The sequence below is a fragment of the Lasioglossum baleicum genome, chromosome 15 (assembly GCF_051020765.1).
Source record: "Lasioglossum baleicum chromosome 15, iyLasBale1, whole genome shotgun sequence".
Classification (NCBI taxonomy): domain Eukaryota; kingdom Metazoa; phylum Arthropoda; class Insecta; order Hymenoptera; family Halictidae; genus Lasioglossum; species Lasioglossum baleicum.
Window position 1 is genome coordinate 10,634,801 of NC_134943.1, and position 18,278 is coordinate 10,653,078.

At 46.4% G+C, this 18,278-nt stretch overlaps 2 protein-coding genes across 6 annotated transcripts; one reads left to right on the plus strand and one right to left on the minus strand.

The window, feature by feature from the left end:
* The first annotated feature begins 6,468 nt into the window (after positions 1-6,468).
* Mgat2 (alpha-1,6-mannosyl-glycoprotein 2-beta-N-acetylglucosaminyltransferase) lies at positions 6,469-15,947 on the plus strand. 5 transcript variants are annotated; one of them, XM_076438909.1, is made up of 8 exons: positions 6,469-6,649; positions 9,256-9,522; positions 10,748-10,934; positions 11,648-12,070; positions 12,528-12,837; positions 13,982-14,344; positions 14,612-14,862; positions 15,100-15,947. In XM_076438909.1, the coding sequence occupies exons 2-8, from the start codon at positions 9,516-9,518 to the stop codon at positions 15,326-15,328; spliced, it is 1,770 nt and encodes a 589-aa protein (XP_076295024.1). In that variant the 5' UTR covers positions 6,469-6,649; positions 9,256-9,515; the 3' UTR covers positions 15,329-15,947. The 5 variants fall into 5 exon arrangements, with proteins under 5 accessions (XP_076295024.1, XP_076295029.1, XP_076295026.1 ...); XM_076438911.1 differs by lacking the exon at positions 6,469-6,649 and adding an exon at positions 7,400-7,674; XM_076438912.1 differs by lacking the exon at positions 6,469-6,649 and adding an exon at positions 7,710-8,328.
* Positions 15,938-18,204, minus strand: LOC143216129 (protein D2). Its single transcript, XM_076438945.1, has 5 exons — positions 17,919-18,204; positions 17,711-17,823; positions 17,465-17,585; positions 16,985-17,198; positions 15,938-16,250 (listed from the first exon to the last, which is right to left on the minus strand). The coding sequence occupies exons 1-5, from the start codon at positions 17,935-17,937 to the stop codon at positions 16,112-16,114; spliced, it is 606 nt and encodes a 201-aa protein (XP_076295060.1). The 5' UTR covers positions 17,938-18,204; the 3' UTR covers positions 15,938-16,111.
* Positions 18,205-18,278: the final 74 nt, after the last annotated feature.

An 18,278-nucleotide genomic window follows, 5' to 3' on the forward strand; every position in this document is an offset into this window, starting at 1 on the left:
CCCGAAATCGGCGAAACATTTCGACCGACAATGTAGAATTACGGTTCATCTAGAACATGAAAGATAGGACGCCGAGCGTGGATCGCGGGGGCTTTCCTCCTCGCCTCTTTCTCTTCTATTCGCTCTGTCCCGCCAGCTACCGCGTTAACGTCGCCCCTACCCCTAATACGGACACCCCTATCACGGTTATCCCTATCGTCGTCCTGCTCCAAGTTGTTCCAATGCGATGCTTCCCTCGCATTTCTGCTCGTCTTTTATCGGTATCGCCTTCTTCTGCTTCTTCAAGTTCGTGTTGCTTCGAAGCAACATTGTGCGTTGGGAGTTTCGCCTTCGAAACGATTCCCTAGAACAGAAAATATAAAGAACAGAAAGCGGGGGCTCGGAACAGAGAAGTATTCGGTGATAGACACCATCGAGGGGGATGGCGAAAGAACGAGAGCGAGCGGATCAGGGAATGCGGTTCGAGGTCAGAGGGAACGCGAAGCTTTCCAAGAATTCTTGATACGCGGACCAGGATCGGGGCTTTATTAAACTGCCTTTTATCACGTTCCAGAAACGAAGACGCCGACTCTGTCGTCCTTCCCGTCTCTTCCAGCAGCTGCAGAATTACGCTGGATTGCCGGCGTAAATGTCGAGGGAGAATCGTCGCCGTCGTCGTCGTCGTATCGATCGATGAGCGACACCAAAGACGATAGCTCGACCCGCGAGCGAAGCTGAAATTCGTTCGGAAGTCGCTCCCTTCCCGATCAAATCCTAGGAACGACCATCGGCCGAAGCAGGAACTGTTTCGTCTCGTTCTATCCTGTTCTGTTGTTGCGCGTCGCCTCGACGAAATCGACAACGCTTCTCGCACGAGCGAATCTTACCAATCGAAGTTTCAGTTACCACCTGTGGAGTCAAACCGAAAGCGATATAGAGATTCCAGCCAGGAAGCCGATTCACTTGTTGATACTAGGGAGCTCTAGGGGAAACGCACGAGGTGCAACTTGTTGCTAAACGACATTATCACTTGGACTCGTCATCGGGAATTAAATACGGGCGATAAACAGTCTTCCTTCGCATAGTGTCACTTTTACTATGGGTTTCCACTTGGTCGGTCGCGCTACAATGTAACACAACGCGATGATGAACCTTTATGCGGATCTTTATGAATTTATAGGAAAATGGAGTAGATGAAATCCGAAATTGTTGGAATATTTAAAAAATCGATGACGTCAATATATCATTCCTCCTCTATTAAAATCATTAAGGGAAGAAATAACATTCAACTTAGTTCCTATTTCTTGCAATCGATGCAGATAATTTTTAGTTTGCATAAAGATCCGTAGTCTATTTTTTTACTTTATTACTTTTTCGTTGAATAAGCGATGGGAGTTTCGAACGCAACGAGGAACAGCAGATACTTTTTTATTTTTTATTCTTCATTTCCACAATTTTCACTAACATATTTGTGAGATTTCCCTGGTTGAAAGGTACCAAACTCGACAGAGTTTCAATTATATTTACCTATATCATTTAGACTCAATTTAATTAGGAAAATAGAGAACTTTCGTATTTGTCTCTTTTCCTCACTTTCCTCTCATTGTCAGTCACTCTTTGTAGTCCCTCTACGCTTTCTGAGACTCCACACCCCCGAGGTAGTAACTAGAGATCCGTATATAAATGCACGTGGTACTCTAACTCGCATAGGCTTCATCGATGATCCTGAATGGTGTTGCAAGGAGGGACGTGAGACTCTGAACCACGCTTTATGGCAATGCAACTTGTGTACAATGAGGAAAGCTTAAAATTAATCCTGAATGCAGTTGCAAGGAGGGAGATGAGATTCTGAACCACGTTTTATGGGAAGGCAACTTGTACAATGAGGAAAGATTAAAATTAATTGGAAAGCTCCGTGTAATCAACTTTCAGCTTCCCATGGATATTTCACTGATAATAGCCAAACCCAATATCAACGCTTATCGTTACATGTTGTCATTTTTTAAAAGCTGCGGCCTTAGTGTATAAGCGGTTGGTCTACACCAGAGTTAGGCAAAAATTTAATCAACGATTGACGAATAAATTTCTACTTCAATCGTTAATCGCAATTAACAATTAATCTCCTAGTTTAGTCGTTAATTGGGAATAACGATTAAATTTCTACTTTAGTCAGTAATTGCGATCAACGATTACATGTTTTTTTCGATGATTTCTTTTTTAATCAACGATCGACGATTAAGTTCATCAATCGATTGAATCAATCGTCGATTTTTCAATGATTACCTTTTGTGATCGTACACATTAATCAATCAAACTTGATTAACATTTTAATCGATGAATGCCCAACTCTGGTCTACACTGTGTATAGTAATCATGTTTCATTATAATGTTTATGTATCTCCAGTTGTATATGCTGTAAAAATTTTCCTTCGTTTATAATCTCTGTATCGTAATCTTTGTATTCTCTGTTATGTTTAAATAAACCTCATATGAGAGTTTTTATAATAAAATCAAAAATACACGTGGTACGTGAACCATTGTACTAAGAATTTAAGGATCCGTTCGGCACGTTCGTTATGTTTTCACGTGCGTTACTGTTTCTCGATCGAATTTTTTTTCGACTGTTGATATTAGATTCGCGGATCCATTTAAGTACACCGAATCGTATTCACAGATCCATAAATTCGTACTACACGGTTCACGTACCACGTGTACACGTGTAACACCATGCGAGGGAAGACTGTATACGCTTATCGAGCGAGAAGTGTACCGCGAGAAGAGGAATTCAGCCGTCGTTCGCCGCGAAGAACAGGACAAATTTTCCGAGCAGATATAGTTTGATCGTCGACGTTCGATAACAGGTTTTCGAATGGTTCCGATTCTTTCTCCCACTCCCAGGAGTCCTTTTTTCAGCGGATACCGAGGTCGAAGGTGCCAAGGGAAAAGAAAAATCGCAGAGAACGTTCGAACATGGTCTGAAAGAAGATAGAAGGTCTGGCCTGTCCACGGCAGCCACTCCTCTATCACGGTAGACCCATCTTCCGTGTAATTAATTCGAGGAGGAACGGATGGATCACAACGGGGGAAGAATGCCTCCAATGGCATCGGCCACTTGCAGTTTTCTCTCTCCCTCTCTCTCCCTCTCTCCCTTCTTTCTCCCTCTCATTCTAGATCTATCTAGCTCTCGTTCCGCGCAGTTTCTTTGGTGCCGCAGCGGCTGAATCTTTGTCTAGTCCTTCAACGTTCTACGTACTCGAGTCTTCATCCTCTTCGCTCGTTCCATCAACTGGCTCTATCTGTCTTGATTCCGCATGCCCGTTCGCGGGTTACGAGGGAGGGATAAAGCGGTCGAATTCGGTGGGAATCGCGAATACGTTGCGAGATTACAGAAAAAAACACTCAACGCGCGGAATCACCATGTGATACGACGCGCGTGTCGAACGGCTCGAACGCAACGTTAGCGTCGTAAAAATTATCGCCGAAAAGCGCGTGCGAAACCTTGACGCAACTTCCTCGGTGGAATTCCAAGAAATGCTTGGATCGGTGTGCCTCCGCGAATTTCCACGCTCGCCAAGAAAAAACCGAAGCAACGGAAGAACGTGATCATCGATAGAGAAGCCGATTATCTTGCCGGATGGAAGCGCGCGATCGTAACGAGCAAAGTAAAAACCGTCTCGCGACTAGGAGGTTCGCGTCGATCGAAAGTCAGCCTCGTCGAACGAGAACGTGGCTTTTCTACTTTCGGCCAATACATACTCGCCGACTACGGTCGATGCCCGTTCGCTACGGACGACCGCGTCTCGATCGAAAAGAATCTAATCGCTCTACGAAAACGTAACCGATTCGATCTCTGAAAAGAAATTGAACTCTTTCAGAAGGATTCGGATCGAGAGAGAGAGAATCTTTTTACAAACACACTCTTAATTCGTACTGTTTCTTAACTCTACTTTGGGCCAATACTCGCCGACTACGGTCGATGCCCGTTCGCGTCTCGATCGAAAAGAATCTAATCGCTCTACGAAAACGATTCGATTTCAGAAAAAAACTAGACTGTAATAAATTAGAGAGATATTGGGGGAGGCAGAGAGAAAGAGAGGGACGAAAGCAAGAAGGAGAGTACGATCGATGTCCATCATGAGCGGCGAACTACATCGAAACCCTTTTCTCCAGCACTCGACTTTCTTTTGCGATTCCCTGCACGAGTTACATTTTGCGTTGGATGCTTCTCCCTCTCTACGTCGCTGCCTATCCTCGCCTCGTCGTCTCTCCTTCTTCCTCGCTCCTTTTTCTCCGTATGCGTACTCCCACGCAACCGGGAGAGCCTTGAAACAGAAAAAACAATATTAGACATTGAAATCTTCGGAGCATGCGAAACGCTTCGACAAGCGTAACGAAGGCACGCGACTTCCGGATACTCCGGCTCTTAGAGACCTTCTAGAAGTTAGCCCCCCACTTGTTAAATTAAATACTTTCAACAGTTAGAGCCCGTTCCGTTCAGACACGGCGGTAACCGCGCGATCTTTATTTTGCGTTGTTGGTCCGCGCGGACACTTGTGAGCGAACATGGAGATGCTAATCTAAACAGGCTCCGCGCGCTTTCGACCGTGCGATTTGCGTTTTCAATCTATCGGCCGTGCGAACACGTGTGAACGAATACGAAGACACTTACAAGTAACACTACCCAACTGATACTCAGTCGATTTGAATGAAATTTAACGTACTTATTAAACACCGAAAAATATTAAATACGTGTTTTTTTGTTTCGGCTAAATACGCTTTTTAGGGGTACAAAACACCTCTGGAGATGGAAACGTTTGTGGCTAATTATTTCTTAAAGGATTCATATTTTTCTACAGGATCCGCTCAAGGTCCGGCATAAAAAAAAACTGTTGGTATAAAGGTACTGATATTATAAGTTAATCCTGCGTAATTTTTTTTTGAAAGTGTGTAACGACCCATTTAAAATAATCAATACTACTATAATAGAGTGTTGGAGTTCGCAATAATTCGATTTATAGGATTCATTAATCCCTATGTGGATTTGCATTTAAGTGTTTGAAAACCTGCTCGAGATCTCAAAGCACGTTCAGGTGCGTAAAAATTGATTTGCATAAGGAGATAGGGACAATCTCTATATGGTTATTAATTAAATTAAAAATAAAGCTCTGGTCGGATACTCTTCTGCGAGCAGACAATGTTTCCAGGTTGACTATGTTTAATATTGTGGAGTAATCGTGATCAAAGATTGACATAGGATTATTAATCTTATAAGAACAAAACCTAAGAAATATATGCTGCACTCTCTCTAGCATGATTTCGTAATTTAAGCTATTCGTAGACTATATAACTGAAGCAAATTCTAACTGGGGACGGACAAGGCTAATATATAGCAATCTAATTGTGTGTATTGAGTGAAAATCTGTAGAAAAGCGTAGTATAAATCCGAGTGTTCTTGAGGCGGAATTAACAATGTTATGAATATGTTTGGAAACAACGTATTTAGCCGAAACAAAAAAACACGTATTTAATATTTTTCGGTGTTTAATAAGTACGTTAAATTTCATTCAAATCAGTGAGTATCAGTTGGGTAGCGTTACTTGTTAGTCTTCCAAGTCTGGTCTTCTTAGCCTGGTCCGCGCGGACAGATGTGACCGAATATGAAGATGCTAATGTGTCTCAACTAACTGTAAAAGTCATTAGCATCTCCTTAATCGCTGCTAATCATCCTAATGTATGGGACAAGACCGAAAGATACGATTAGTAAACATTCTACGGCTTCTAGTTTCGCGGTCTTCGGTCAGCCGGTAGGAACGCGAGTCGTTCCAGTGCGCGAACAAATTGAAACATGGAACGTCGCAGAAAGGGGAGGGAAACCGACCGAGAAGAGACGCCGAAAGTACGTCCCGTTCCATCTAGTGGTCGTCGATGAGAAAATCTGTACTCGTGAACTGGAGAACCCGAATAGAGAAGATCGTCAACGAATAAGTCGGACCTAGTCGAAAATGCGGCTTCTCGCGGAAACAGCGGCAAAGAGTTGATACACCCTCGCGGCTGTTATCCGCCGAGAAGCAACGTTTATCGACGTCGGCTTGGGCGTCGTCATCGGCGTCGGCGTCGACGACGCCCGGCGATAGAAAATTCCGAGGGATGGCAGGGCGAGGAGAGATCGATCGTCTCGATGGAGATTGCACCCCCGTAAAGGGGTCGCGTGTGGCGCGGCGTGCTGTGCAACGTGTAGCGCGCAACGCGCAACGTGCGACGTGCAACGTGCAACGTGCAACGTGCAACGTGCAACGTGCAACGTGGTGCGAGACGCGCGTCGAAACTAGAACCGACGAAGGGTGGGCGGAGTCGTCGCCGTTGTGGCCGTGGTCTTGATCGTGGTCGCAGTCTACACCACCGCCGTCGTCGTAGTCCAGCTGGAAATTATCGAAAGGAAGTACGATCGTAGAGCAGTTCGCTCGGAAAGTCGGTCTCGAGCTGCGTGCAACGCGAGGAGACGCAACAAAATATACTGCGGCCGGTAGCAATGACGCGCCGCTCCTCCTGCCCCACGTATCTCGCTGTCCATCTCGGCGTGCTCGCCGATACGTGATCAGTCGAGTTAAAAGACGTTTCGCGACCGCGGATTCGCCAATCACATCGGAACGTCCTGACGGCGAGAACCCGCGTAAGTAAACTGAATTTCCCGATTGACCGAACGCATCCAGCCCGCAAGTCTCTTCCGGTCCCCGATCCCATTTCCCCCCGTTCTCCGCTTCTTCATTTTCTGTGCCCAACTCTGGCCCCAGCCCCGGTCCGCATCGTCCCGGACCTAACCCGGGCCAGACCCACCGATCGATATTCCATACTTCTCGTCCTCGTTGCCTCTTTCCGCCTCTCTCCGTTTCACTTTCTCCATGTCCCTCTCTCTCGCTCTCTCGCTCTACCCCTCTGACCTATGACTTTGCTCCGTTTGCTAAAGCGTTCGGCGCTATCTCGATTCTTTCCACTTGTCTCTCGGCACTTGCCAGCATCGCCGGCCTTTTGTCATTGCCCGGCCTTTCCAATCTTTCCGATCTCCCCAATATCTTTTTTCGATCGCCGATATTCCTTGCCCCCGAGATCTCGATGCTCCGGATCGAGTCCGTGCCCCTTAACCTTTCCCTCGCTCGTTCCTTTTTCCCTCGTCCCGCTTCATCGCCTCCTTCCTTCTCTCCCATCGTTCGTTTCGCCTAGACCCGTTGCCACCCGGTTACTCTCGCGTAGTTTTCCGATTTACCTTGAACGGTCGACGCGTGACCGACACGCGTAGCACGATCGCTCGCATTTGCGCGTCAAACGAGCGAGAGCAGTCGCCCATTGCTCGCCACCCATTGCTCGTCGCCCTTCGCCTATCGCACGACATACCACATAACGACGTACAGCATACAACATACGATACACAATACGTAACGAGGTCCGCTGCGCCAGGGACCGTTTAGCGCCTGGGCGCAACGCGTTCGCGTCAATTATCGGCCGATGAATCGTCGACGACGATTTCTCGACGGGCACGATCCACGATAAACGCGATCGACTCCGCGAAATATGCATCGAGCAACCTGTACCGTGTAAATATCTGTTCTTTCGCATTCCGGTAAAAAAATAATACAAGGTTCAAAGAGACCGTGCAAAGACTGCGACGGAAGCTCGCGAGGAAGGAGGAAAAACGAGAAGGTTAAAGAGTTTTATCGTAGCTCGAACTCCTTGCGTTCGAGTGGTCCGACTTCTCTCTCCTCCCTCCATCATCCTTCCTTGTTTCTCGTTCCTTCTTCCTCGTTTCTGTTTCGAACCTCCCTCTCCCACCTCGCGCCGGCCTCGCCACTTGCCACGTTCCTTTGCTTCGCGAAACGAAGATATCGTTGCGGTTGGCTCTCGTTCTCGCGGATATCCGCATTGTTTCGCATCAGCCAGCCAAGTCAGCTGACCTGGATTGTACAGGCACGAAGCAAAATGGTATATCGCGCCACTCGATGCTCGTCTACGGAAAACTGCAAACGATCCGCTGGCCAAGAGGTTTCGAGCGAGGCGACGCGCGACGTCGCGATTCTTTTCACACCGCTCCTCTCTCTCTCTCTCTCTTTATGTACTTGGACCCGTCGCGTCGCCGGCTGTTCCTCGCTCGATCGCTCAAGGTGCTACAGATTTTTCCGCGTGCTGCGCGACTCGATGCAACACGGAACCGAAAAGTTTTCAAAGTCTTTAAAATCGGTTCTACTTTCCTGCGAAAGGGAAACTCGATAATCAAGGGCTACCGCGATTCTTTTCTCCGCTCCTCTACTTGGACCCGTCGCGTGGCCGGCTGTTCCTCTCCTCGCTCGATCGCTCAAGGTACTACAAATTCTTCCGCGACTCGATCCGACACGGAACCGAAAAGTTTTCTCATCGGTCCGTCTTTCCTGCGAAAGGGGAAATCGATGATCGAGGGCTGTCGCGATTCTTTTTACCGCTCCTCTCTCTTTACAGTGACCGTTCGATCGCTCTAGGTGCTACAAATTTTACCGCGTGTTCCGCGACTCGATCCAACACGGAATCGAACAGTTTTCAAACTCGGTTCATGTTTTCAACGAAAGCGGAACTCGGCGATCCAGGGCTGTCGCGCGACGTCGCGATTCTTCCTCCGCTCCTCTATTTGGACCCGTCGCGCGGCCGGCTATTCCTCTTCTCGTGCGATCGCTCAAGATGCTACAGATTTTTCCGCGTGTTCCGCGAGTCGATCCGACACGACATCGAAAAGTTTTCTCGCCTTTCCTGCGAAAGGGGAACTCGATGATCGCGGGCCGTCGCGCGACGGTATCGATGAAACCTTTCGAGAGATTGAAGCTCTCCAACGATTCTGATTTGTGTCGTTCCAACGCGTCGCTCCTCACCCAGACCTAACTCTCTCTTCTCCTTGTCTCTTTCTCTCTCTCTCTCTCTCTCTCTCTCTCTCTCTCTCTCTCTCTCTCTCTCTCTCTCTTGCTCTACCTCTTCGAAATTACTGCGAGTCCGCGTGCCATGCTAAAAATAAGTTGAACAGCGGAGCAACCGTGTTCCACGTGCACCGTGCTCTCTAGAGAAAAACTATCGAGGAATCGACATCACGGTGCTTTCATCTTCCGGTGGCGGAAAGGTGATGTTCGGAACCAGTAGATCACGTGGAAAGAACACCTCGGAAGAGCTGCAACACCGTGATCTCGATCCTCTACCTCCATCACTCTCTCTCTCTCTCTCTCTCTCTCCAGTTTCGTAAAGCGACCGTGTTCTTTCTGTTCGCAGACTCGGTGAAAAATGAAAAGCTGCTCGCCGGCATCTCTCTTTTCTAAATCATGATAAAGCGGGATTCGCCTTGAACAGCGAACCGCGCGATAACACGAGCTACCAAGGATGGGCACCGAGAAAATTTACAATCGACAAATTCTCCGGCGACGAGACAGCGTGAACGATAGCTTTGCGGCGAGCAAATTTTTGGAAAAGGGAAAGCAACGATTCAACGCAACGTCAGACTTGTTTCGAAACGATCGCTTAGGAATGTCAGGATGAGAGGTAAAACTGATGACGCGGAACTCGAACCACGCCGATATCGATCGCTCACCGTTTTGCCGGGTTTGCCGTTCTCCGCTGCAAAACCATTAGAGTATTAGACCCCGTTCAGATACGGCGGAGAACCGCGCGTTTTCGATCGCACGTGTCCGCGCGGTCGAACTATCGAAAAGAAAAATCGTGCGATCGAGAACGCGCGGAGCTTATTACATCATGATATTCAATGATTTATCACGTTTACCAAATTTAGTGGTGATTATATACAGGGTGTTTCAGCTGAAGGAGGCCACCTAAATATCTCCTTTATTTTTAATGGCACAAAGATATTCATGGCATAATGTAAATGGTATCGAAGGAGGAATATCATAGAGGAACAATTTCTTTTGTCCGGTTATTGTTTCATAGTTTTTCATAGTTTTAAAAATACATTTGAATATGTGCTTAAGTCATTAACAAGATGGAATAAAAAAAATAAGTTTTCCCGATAAAGAATAACGATGACTTTGAAAAAACTGAGAAAATAACCGGACAAAAAAAAGTTTTTCTTGTATGATATTCCTCTTTCGATACCATTTAAATTATGTCATAAATATTTTTTTTGTGCCATTAAAAATAAAGCAGATATTTATGTGGCCTCGTTCAGCTGAGACACCCTGTATAATAACCGGTTATTATGCATAATCTACGGATTGATCACATTCACCGTAACATATACAGCGAAGTCGCGATCTAGCTCCCATCGCCTGCTCCGAGCAGAGACAGAGATCGTGCAGGGACACTATTGGGTTGGCAAGAAAGTAATTTCGGTATTTTAAGGTGAAATAAAACCGAATTTCTTTATTCAAGCGATGAACTTTAAGCAATAAAATATTTTCGTATTCTTTTTGGCAAAAGATCATCGAACAAAAGGGACAATATCTTATTCATCAGAATTCATTGCTTGAATAAAAATATTGGGCTCTATTTCACTTTAAAATACCGAAATTACTTTCTTGCCAACCCAATATTTTTTATGACTGCGTGGACCGCGCCAAAAGTATAATACAAAGGATGTCGAACGTAGAAAAGGACAGCATGTAAACACGGACGGGGTAGTTGGAAGGGGTAGGCGAAGGGACAATGATCATGGAGATCATCAGGGAGCTAGATCGCGACTTTACTGTACCGGAAAAACTCATGATGTTATTGTATATTGTATGTGTATCGTGGAATTTTTTTTCTCTTTTAGGAGGGACGCTGCTGGGAGGAGGAATAAGATCGGTCCGTGGAACTTTTCTGAGAACGCTGGTTGTCGTTTTCCTGGCCACGTTTCTGTGGCTCCAAATTCACGTGATCAGCTTGACCGGTCGAGACTCTACCGGCCACTCCTCCCCGAACGAAACGCTGTTCGCTCTTGTACCGCAAGAGCTGCACAGGTAAATCGAACGAAACTGCGCACGGTGTCCCTTTCCAATTACATACATATGCATATAAACATAAATATGAATATAAATATTCATATACGGATACGTACAGACTTATGTGAATATTTATGTATCGAAAGTCAAGGTAACGCGGCGAGATAAAGCGACGGTGACGCGTGGACGACGATCGGTAGCGAGAAAACCTTCGATGTTGTTCTATTTAGACTCTAGACTCTCTGGGCTCTAGACTCTAGACTCTAGTCTCTAGAGTGTAGACTCCAGTCTCTAGACTCTAGACTCTTGACTCTATACTTTAGACTGTAGACCATACAACGATAGAACAGAATATAGGATAGAAGGAAGAAACACGAGCGAACCTCCTATATTGTTGTAGGGTCTAGACTCTAGACTTTAGACTCTAGATTTTAGACTCTAGTCTCTAGACTCTAGAACGTAGAACGATAGAACAAAATACAGGATTGAAGGAACGGAGGAAAGAAAATGATTGAAGCAAAGACGAGCAAACCTGCAATATTGTTCTAGACTCTAGACTCTAGACCGTAGAATGATAGAATAAAATACAGGATAGAAGGAAAAACGAGCAAACCTCCAATATATTGTTCTAGACTCTAAACTCTGGACTCTAGACCGTAGAAAGATAGAACAGAACAACGGTACAGAATGAAGAAAGACGAGCAAAATTTGTTTCGTTCGGTTTCTCACAGGTTTCTCAAGGAACGTCGAAACGGCTCTTCCTCGGCTACCAACGGTAGCTCGGAGATTCTTACGGAGCTGGAGATAGCGGAGATTCGACGCAGCATAGAGAGAGCGAATGCCGAGCAGAAAGTATACAACGAGGAGGCGTTTGGTCCACTGGCCATTGACGCCCCTGTGATAGTGGTCCAGGTGCATACGCGTCTCACCTACCTGAGACATCTGATAGTATCACTGGCTCAGGCAAGAGGGATCGAGCAAACCCTACTCGTCTTCAGTCACGATGTCTGGCATCCGGACATCAACTATCTCGTGCAGAGCGTCGACTTTTGTCGCGTGATGCAGATCTTTTATCCCCACAGCATGCAAACGCATCCGCACACCTTTCCCGGCGAGGATCCCAACGATTGTCCGCGAAACCTTCGCAAGGAACAGTGAGTAACGTGATTTTACTTGTTCCGCGGTACTCGTTGGTCTCGATCGCCTCGGCTAGGGCTTGCAATCCCGCAGAATCCAGCGTTGTTTTTTGGTCCTGCATTTCTTAAATAGGTGATGCGAAAACCCGCAAATTTATTCGACCTACAAGTGTTGAGGCTGAACGAGATTTTTCCAGGATACCTTTGTAATGACTCGAGGAACAACCTAGAAGATACAACAATTAATAGTATTTGCTTTTTACGATCATATTTTCAAAATTCTACAAATTAAAATTTTGTCGTATAAAAGACAGCTATCTATAGTTCGTTCTAAACAATTTTTACCTTACCGCGGGATTGAAATAAATCCTATTGGGAATATTGGGATTGCAAACCCTAGGCTCAACGCTGTCGAGTTATTCACCGATTACCACTGTCCACGATTGTTCGTTTCTCGGGTTGTTGGCGCGCGCAGGGCCTTGGATCTAGGCTGCATCAACGCTAAGCATCCTGATCTGTACGGGCACTACAGAGAAGCGAAGTTCACGCAGACCAAGCATCACTGGTGGTGGAAGGCCAACCGAGTGTTCGATCAACTATCGATAACGAGAAATCACACGGGCATGGTTCTCTTTCTCGAGGAGGATCATTACGTCGCCGAGGACTTCTTGCATGTTCTCAGGCTGATGGAACGGACTTGCAAGCACAGCTGCGAGAAATGCAACGTTCTCTCGTTAGGCACCTATCTCAAGACGTATAATTACTTCGCCGATTTTAGCCGGAAGGTGAGAATCTTGAATTCCCGATTACTCCCGTGTTCGTATCAACCCTCTGGTCGACCCCCGCGTCAATATCTTTCATGTTCGCCGCATTCGTCGGAAAAATTTCATTCACTCCATGCATACGATGTTGTTGGTCGAGGGGTATGCGTCGCCTCGCCTCGCCTCGCCACGAAATTCATTCTCTCGTTGTCTCTCTTCTTCTCTCACATTCACCACCATATTATATATGTCTCTTTCTCTGCCGTGTTTTATTTTTCGGCGTCTCTCACCCTGGTCTCTTTCATTCGATCTCGCAGAACGAAGAAGAGAGACCGAAGCGATCGGGAAACGAGACCTTGAGTTTGTAGCAATGGTAGAAGTAGTCGTGGTAGTGCATTGAGTGTAGTTGTATGACAGTAGTAAGTAGTATGTAATAGTAGCGGTGTAGCGTCAGCACGAAAGAATCGAGCCGCGACCGGCAGGCGATACGACGCACAGCGGGACAAAGTGATGAGGTTTGTGTCAGAATGAAAGTACTTTCGATAGACATGAGATAAACCGATGATTTATTTTTTAAATTGAAGCTGAAATATTGTGGAGCGTTTTTAAAGGTCATCATCAGATTGCGGTCCATATATGAGAATACACTTCAAACTAGTGGGTCATCAAATCATTTCATCGAAACAATGATTTCATTAGTTTTTTTCACAAAAATCCATTTCTTGCAAAATCCTGAAGTGCTAGACAAATTTTGTAACCAGATTGGAATGAAGAAATGATGTGTAGCATGTCAAGAAAAAAATCTATCCGTACATGCTATTGGCAAAACCACAATTTTCCCATATTCTGCAATATTTCAGCTTTAATTTAAAAAATAAATCGTCGCTCTATCTCGTCTCTATCGAAAGTTTTTTGATTTTGACAAAAAACATCATCTTGTCACACTGTGCGACGTCGTGTAAAAATGGTATCGAAGGCGCGAACAATGCATCGTTAAAGATATCGGTTGGAAATGCGCCGGTGCGGCGGCAGCATGGTGGATGTATGAAACGCGAGCGCGTATTAGTCCGTTGACGGTAGGTGCGTATCATCTGTATCGAACAAACAGTAGCTCCATCTCAGTGTGAATATCTGTGTGTCGATGTTTCACGCACGGCCCGTCCATTAGTTCGTTGGCGTCAACAGCGCCCTGCAAAAGGAGCTCCTACGCGGACTAAAGAGATGGGACACATCGACGGGACAGCAACAGCCGTCAAAAGCGGAGGGGAACAGTGCCACCGGTGCAGTTCCGAGCAGTGGCATCACAACCGCCACCGCTGCTGCTACCGGGACCGGCGCTGGAACCGGAAGCGGAACCGGCACCGGTACCAGCACCACCGGGAACTCCAGTTCGGCCGGGAATGGGAACGGCAACGGCAACGGAGCTGCGAGGAGCGTATTATCAGCCGGTCGGAACAACGCGCTCACGGCGCAACCTGTTCCCGCATGGGCATTTCAGCTCCTACCCGGTCTCTACAATCATTATCAAAAGGTTCCCGACGATCTTTCGACGATTCCAGTTCCAGAATCTAGCCGGTGTTCCATTGTCGTGTATCCGTCTTGTCTCGACACGTGTTTCCGTCTTGTCACGACTCGTGTTTCCCGTTGTTTGCGCGATCGTTCTTTTCAATATGTTCATTCGACACACGATAAATCCGGATCAGATCGTCCCGCGATTCTATTCAACCCCTGAACCCTTCGCCGCTCGACGGAAACGTTGCCGCCTCTGGGTAACTCGGTAATACGTCGTTCTTGACAGGCCGAGGTAATCCCTTGGATCTCGAGCAAACATAACATGGGCATGGCGTTCAATCGCGTCACTTGGAACAAGCTGAGAAAGTGTGCCGCGCAGTTCTGTTCGTACGACGATTACAACTGGGACTGGAGTCTCCAGCACATAGCGCAGTCCTGCATGCCGCCGAGCAAGGGAGCCGGAGTCTCGCCGCGAACCGAGTCCGGTTTGGTTACCATGATGATGAGAGCGCCCAGAGTCTTTCACATCGGAGAATGGTGAGTCGAGGCAACGACGTTTTATCGTTGATCGCGTTCTCCACGTTTCTGGAGCGAATGCTATTCTCCTCAGCAACGCGCAGTGCTCTCCGTGCCTCGGTAAGGTAGTCCTCGCTCGCAGCGAACGGTTATTTGAATTGGTTTCTCGAATTCCTGCCAGGAGACAACTTGTGAGGCACGCAGAGCACCCATCTAAGCTAACACATCGTTACCACTGCACGACGCTTTTCGTTTCAGCGGTGTTCACCACAAAAAGACCAACTGCGAATCAACCGCCGCCATCGCCAAGGTTCAAAACGTGCTAAAGACCGCCCACTCGCATCTTTTCCCTAATCAACTGACGCTCACCGTAGCTGGTACTGCAAAAAAGACAAAGCTCAGAAAGGGCAACGGTGGATGGGGTGACGTACGAGATCATCGACTGTGTTGGAACATTACCGTTTATCCGGACCTCGCTCTACCTTGAAATCGAAACGCTATCGAGTCGCTGCTCCGCCTCGACGTTACCTACTTCCCCTCCTCCTCCTCCATACCTCGCGTATCCTTTTATTTTCAACGAAAAGAAAGACTCTCCTCGTACAAGTTCCTTCAGCGAGACTAGACTCGCTTTCACGCGGTTCCTGGCTCGAGCCTCTCTCGCGTCGTGGTAAAATTACTCGACTCGCACGCTAGCGACTCGATTGCAAAAGTACGAACGTACCCACCGAGCTGGCGTCCCGTTCGGTCACCTCAATGAATCAACGTGACCCAGCCTACACTAGTTATCATCGCGACTCGAGGCCTGTGCAAAGTAGAGCTGTATGTATCTTTGTTTTCTTCGCCGCGCGTGCTTCCTAGCTCTCTCTCTTTCTTTCTTTCTTCGTTTCTGTCTTTCTCCTTTTCTGAAAAACTCGAACACGCGACACGTTCGCAAGAAGCAAATCTTTTTGCTTTTAGATACGTCGGATCGAGAAGAGACTCGCAGAACTTTGCCATTCACGACCCGAGTCGAGTCCAGTGGCATCGAGTCGCGATATATACATAGGGTACATTTTATATTTATAACGACGTCAACGAAAATAAACGAATCGACCGATTTTCTCGTACATGTTTATCGTTGAAACTTTATTATATCGCACCAGCGTGTCTCCATCGATGCTCGTAGTAGAATTTGATCTAATCCGAATTCTAGGTTACTCGCGAAATAAAACTTGTTCGTACCACCACCTTTATCGCTGTGCGTTCGGGAACGATAGGGAGGATCTGGCGTTTAAAATCCTAGCAGCTTGGAATACTTCGGAACGTTGTCGTCGTACTCCGCTTTCATAAAGTTTCCCGCTATCGGACCCTCTAAATTGTACTTCTCCGCGAATTTCTTTATGGAAAACCGCCTCCTTTGCTGGCCGTCTCTGCAATTAACAATCGTCCCGTTACTATCTCGAAGTTCAGTGATTCTTAGAGTTTGTTATTATAAAAACAAATTCGAAAATGAAATTGCTCTATCACGCAGCGTTTTCGAGAGGCATTGATTTTTGCAAAAATGCATGATTTGATAAAAAATGAGGCGTGAAAAGATGGAGCAGTGGTCGGCAACGGCTCCACCGTTCAGTCAGTTTTCGAGTCCTGCAATGCTGCGACTGTAAAACTTTATTTTTACTAATTGTCGTCTTATCGTTATGATTGTAGGACTCCTCTATCCGATAGAGGAGTCGTCGCATTGCAGTCTTTCCATACATTGTATGCTGACAATGAACATTTCCTTGGCCTGCTCATGTACTAACCGAACTAAATACTTTTTGTGAATGGTGTTCTTGCGAGAAATGTCTGCAGATTTCAATGCTGTATAGTAAATTCCTGCTAGATAAAAGGTTTTTCACAAAAATACAAAAATAGAGCGTATAAAGTACCCGCGTCAGCTCTTTTCCAAACTTTAACGAGCATTTACAACAATTAGAAAGTACAAAAAATATCATTGACCACATCGCTATATAGAGTATATCTTTTCACTCAAACCTGAACTATCTCGCATGTTTAGTTCTCGCGTGACACCTAATTTTTACAAAAATCAATGTTTTTCGGAAACGTTGCGTGATAGAGCAATTTTGGTGTTGTACAGGGTGATTCGTTGCCAACAACGTTTCACCTGTTACTCAATCTTCGCTCGTCGAACGTGATGGACCCTTGATTCTGCTTGTACACGAGGAAAACGTATCGATGTTTCCCGGTCCCCTTTGGTGGCGCCGGGCCCACGTATTCCGCGAGTACTTCTCCTTTCGCAACGTTCTCCTCCGGTATGTTTCCAACGAGCCAATGTCGGAACTCTCGATTGTAGCCTTTCCTGGTCGGAGCGTCAGGATCTGCGAATATGCGCAATCACGCCGATCAGTCGATATACCGTCGAGATGAAAACGATCGTGTCGCTTCGATGCGACCAGAAACAAAACCTGTTTCTGCGCGCCTGCTTGCGTGCGTTGCGTTTCGAGTTGAATACTCGTCTCGTCGCGTCACGTCGCGTCGCGGTGAAAGCCGTCGAGCGTCGACCTCGAGCCAAATGAAAATTAAGGTCGTTTCTCCGATAATTCGAACAAAAATGGAAACGAGAAAATAAGCAGAAACGTTTTACCTGTCATTACAAGCGTATAGAGAACTCCTCCTTCGTGTTTGTAGTGGATTCCGGGGATCTGTTGCGTATCGGTCGGTGTCAATTCGTTTCCAAGCTCGACCACTTTATCTCCATAGTTGACCTAACTCGTTCAACGTATGTACCATCGAATTAGACGTTATCGAGCGTAATCATTCGCATCGTTCAGATAATACGTTATGTTATTATATGTATATACATATAGCGCGTTATTCGCGTGGATCGTACCTCGATTTTTCCGGTTGGTGCCGAATCTATTATTTCCGGTGCAATTTTTGCCGTCTCGAATTCCGACTTCACGTCTGCTGCTACGATTACACGGAGACCGCAAATAAAGATTCCTGAAACGAAGCGGACGTACAATTATTTTACGGTATTTCACGCGATTAGAGAAACTATGCGAATACGTATTGTGTTGCTCCGCGCGTTAACAAACCTATAGTTAGAGAGTACATGGTTTCCCTCGTTGGTTGTGCACACTCGATTTCCAACCGTTCGGAACTATGTTTCGAATGTCGCGAGCAAACTCTTTTATTCCTTCCACCGGTATCCCCTTCCCCTTCCACGCCGATCGATATATCGTGCTCCTCCTAGGATCTACGAAACCTCTCACCGTATAGTGCCTACAGGCTGACGATCAACTTTTCCTTTCCGATCTCGATGTCCTCCGAGCGTCGATCGTCTAACAATTCTACGTCTGCCTTACCATCGTCCGTTTTCGGCAACCAACAGTGGGTGCACGAAGTATTCGTACAACTTTTTAAACTTTTTCAAAATTCTACCCAACAGTTTGAGT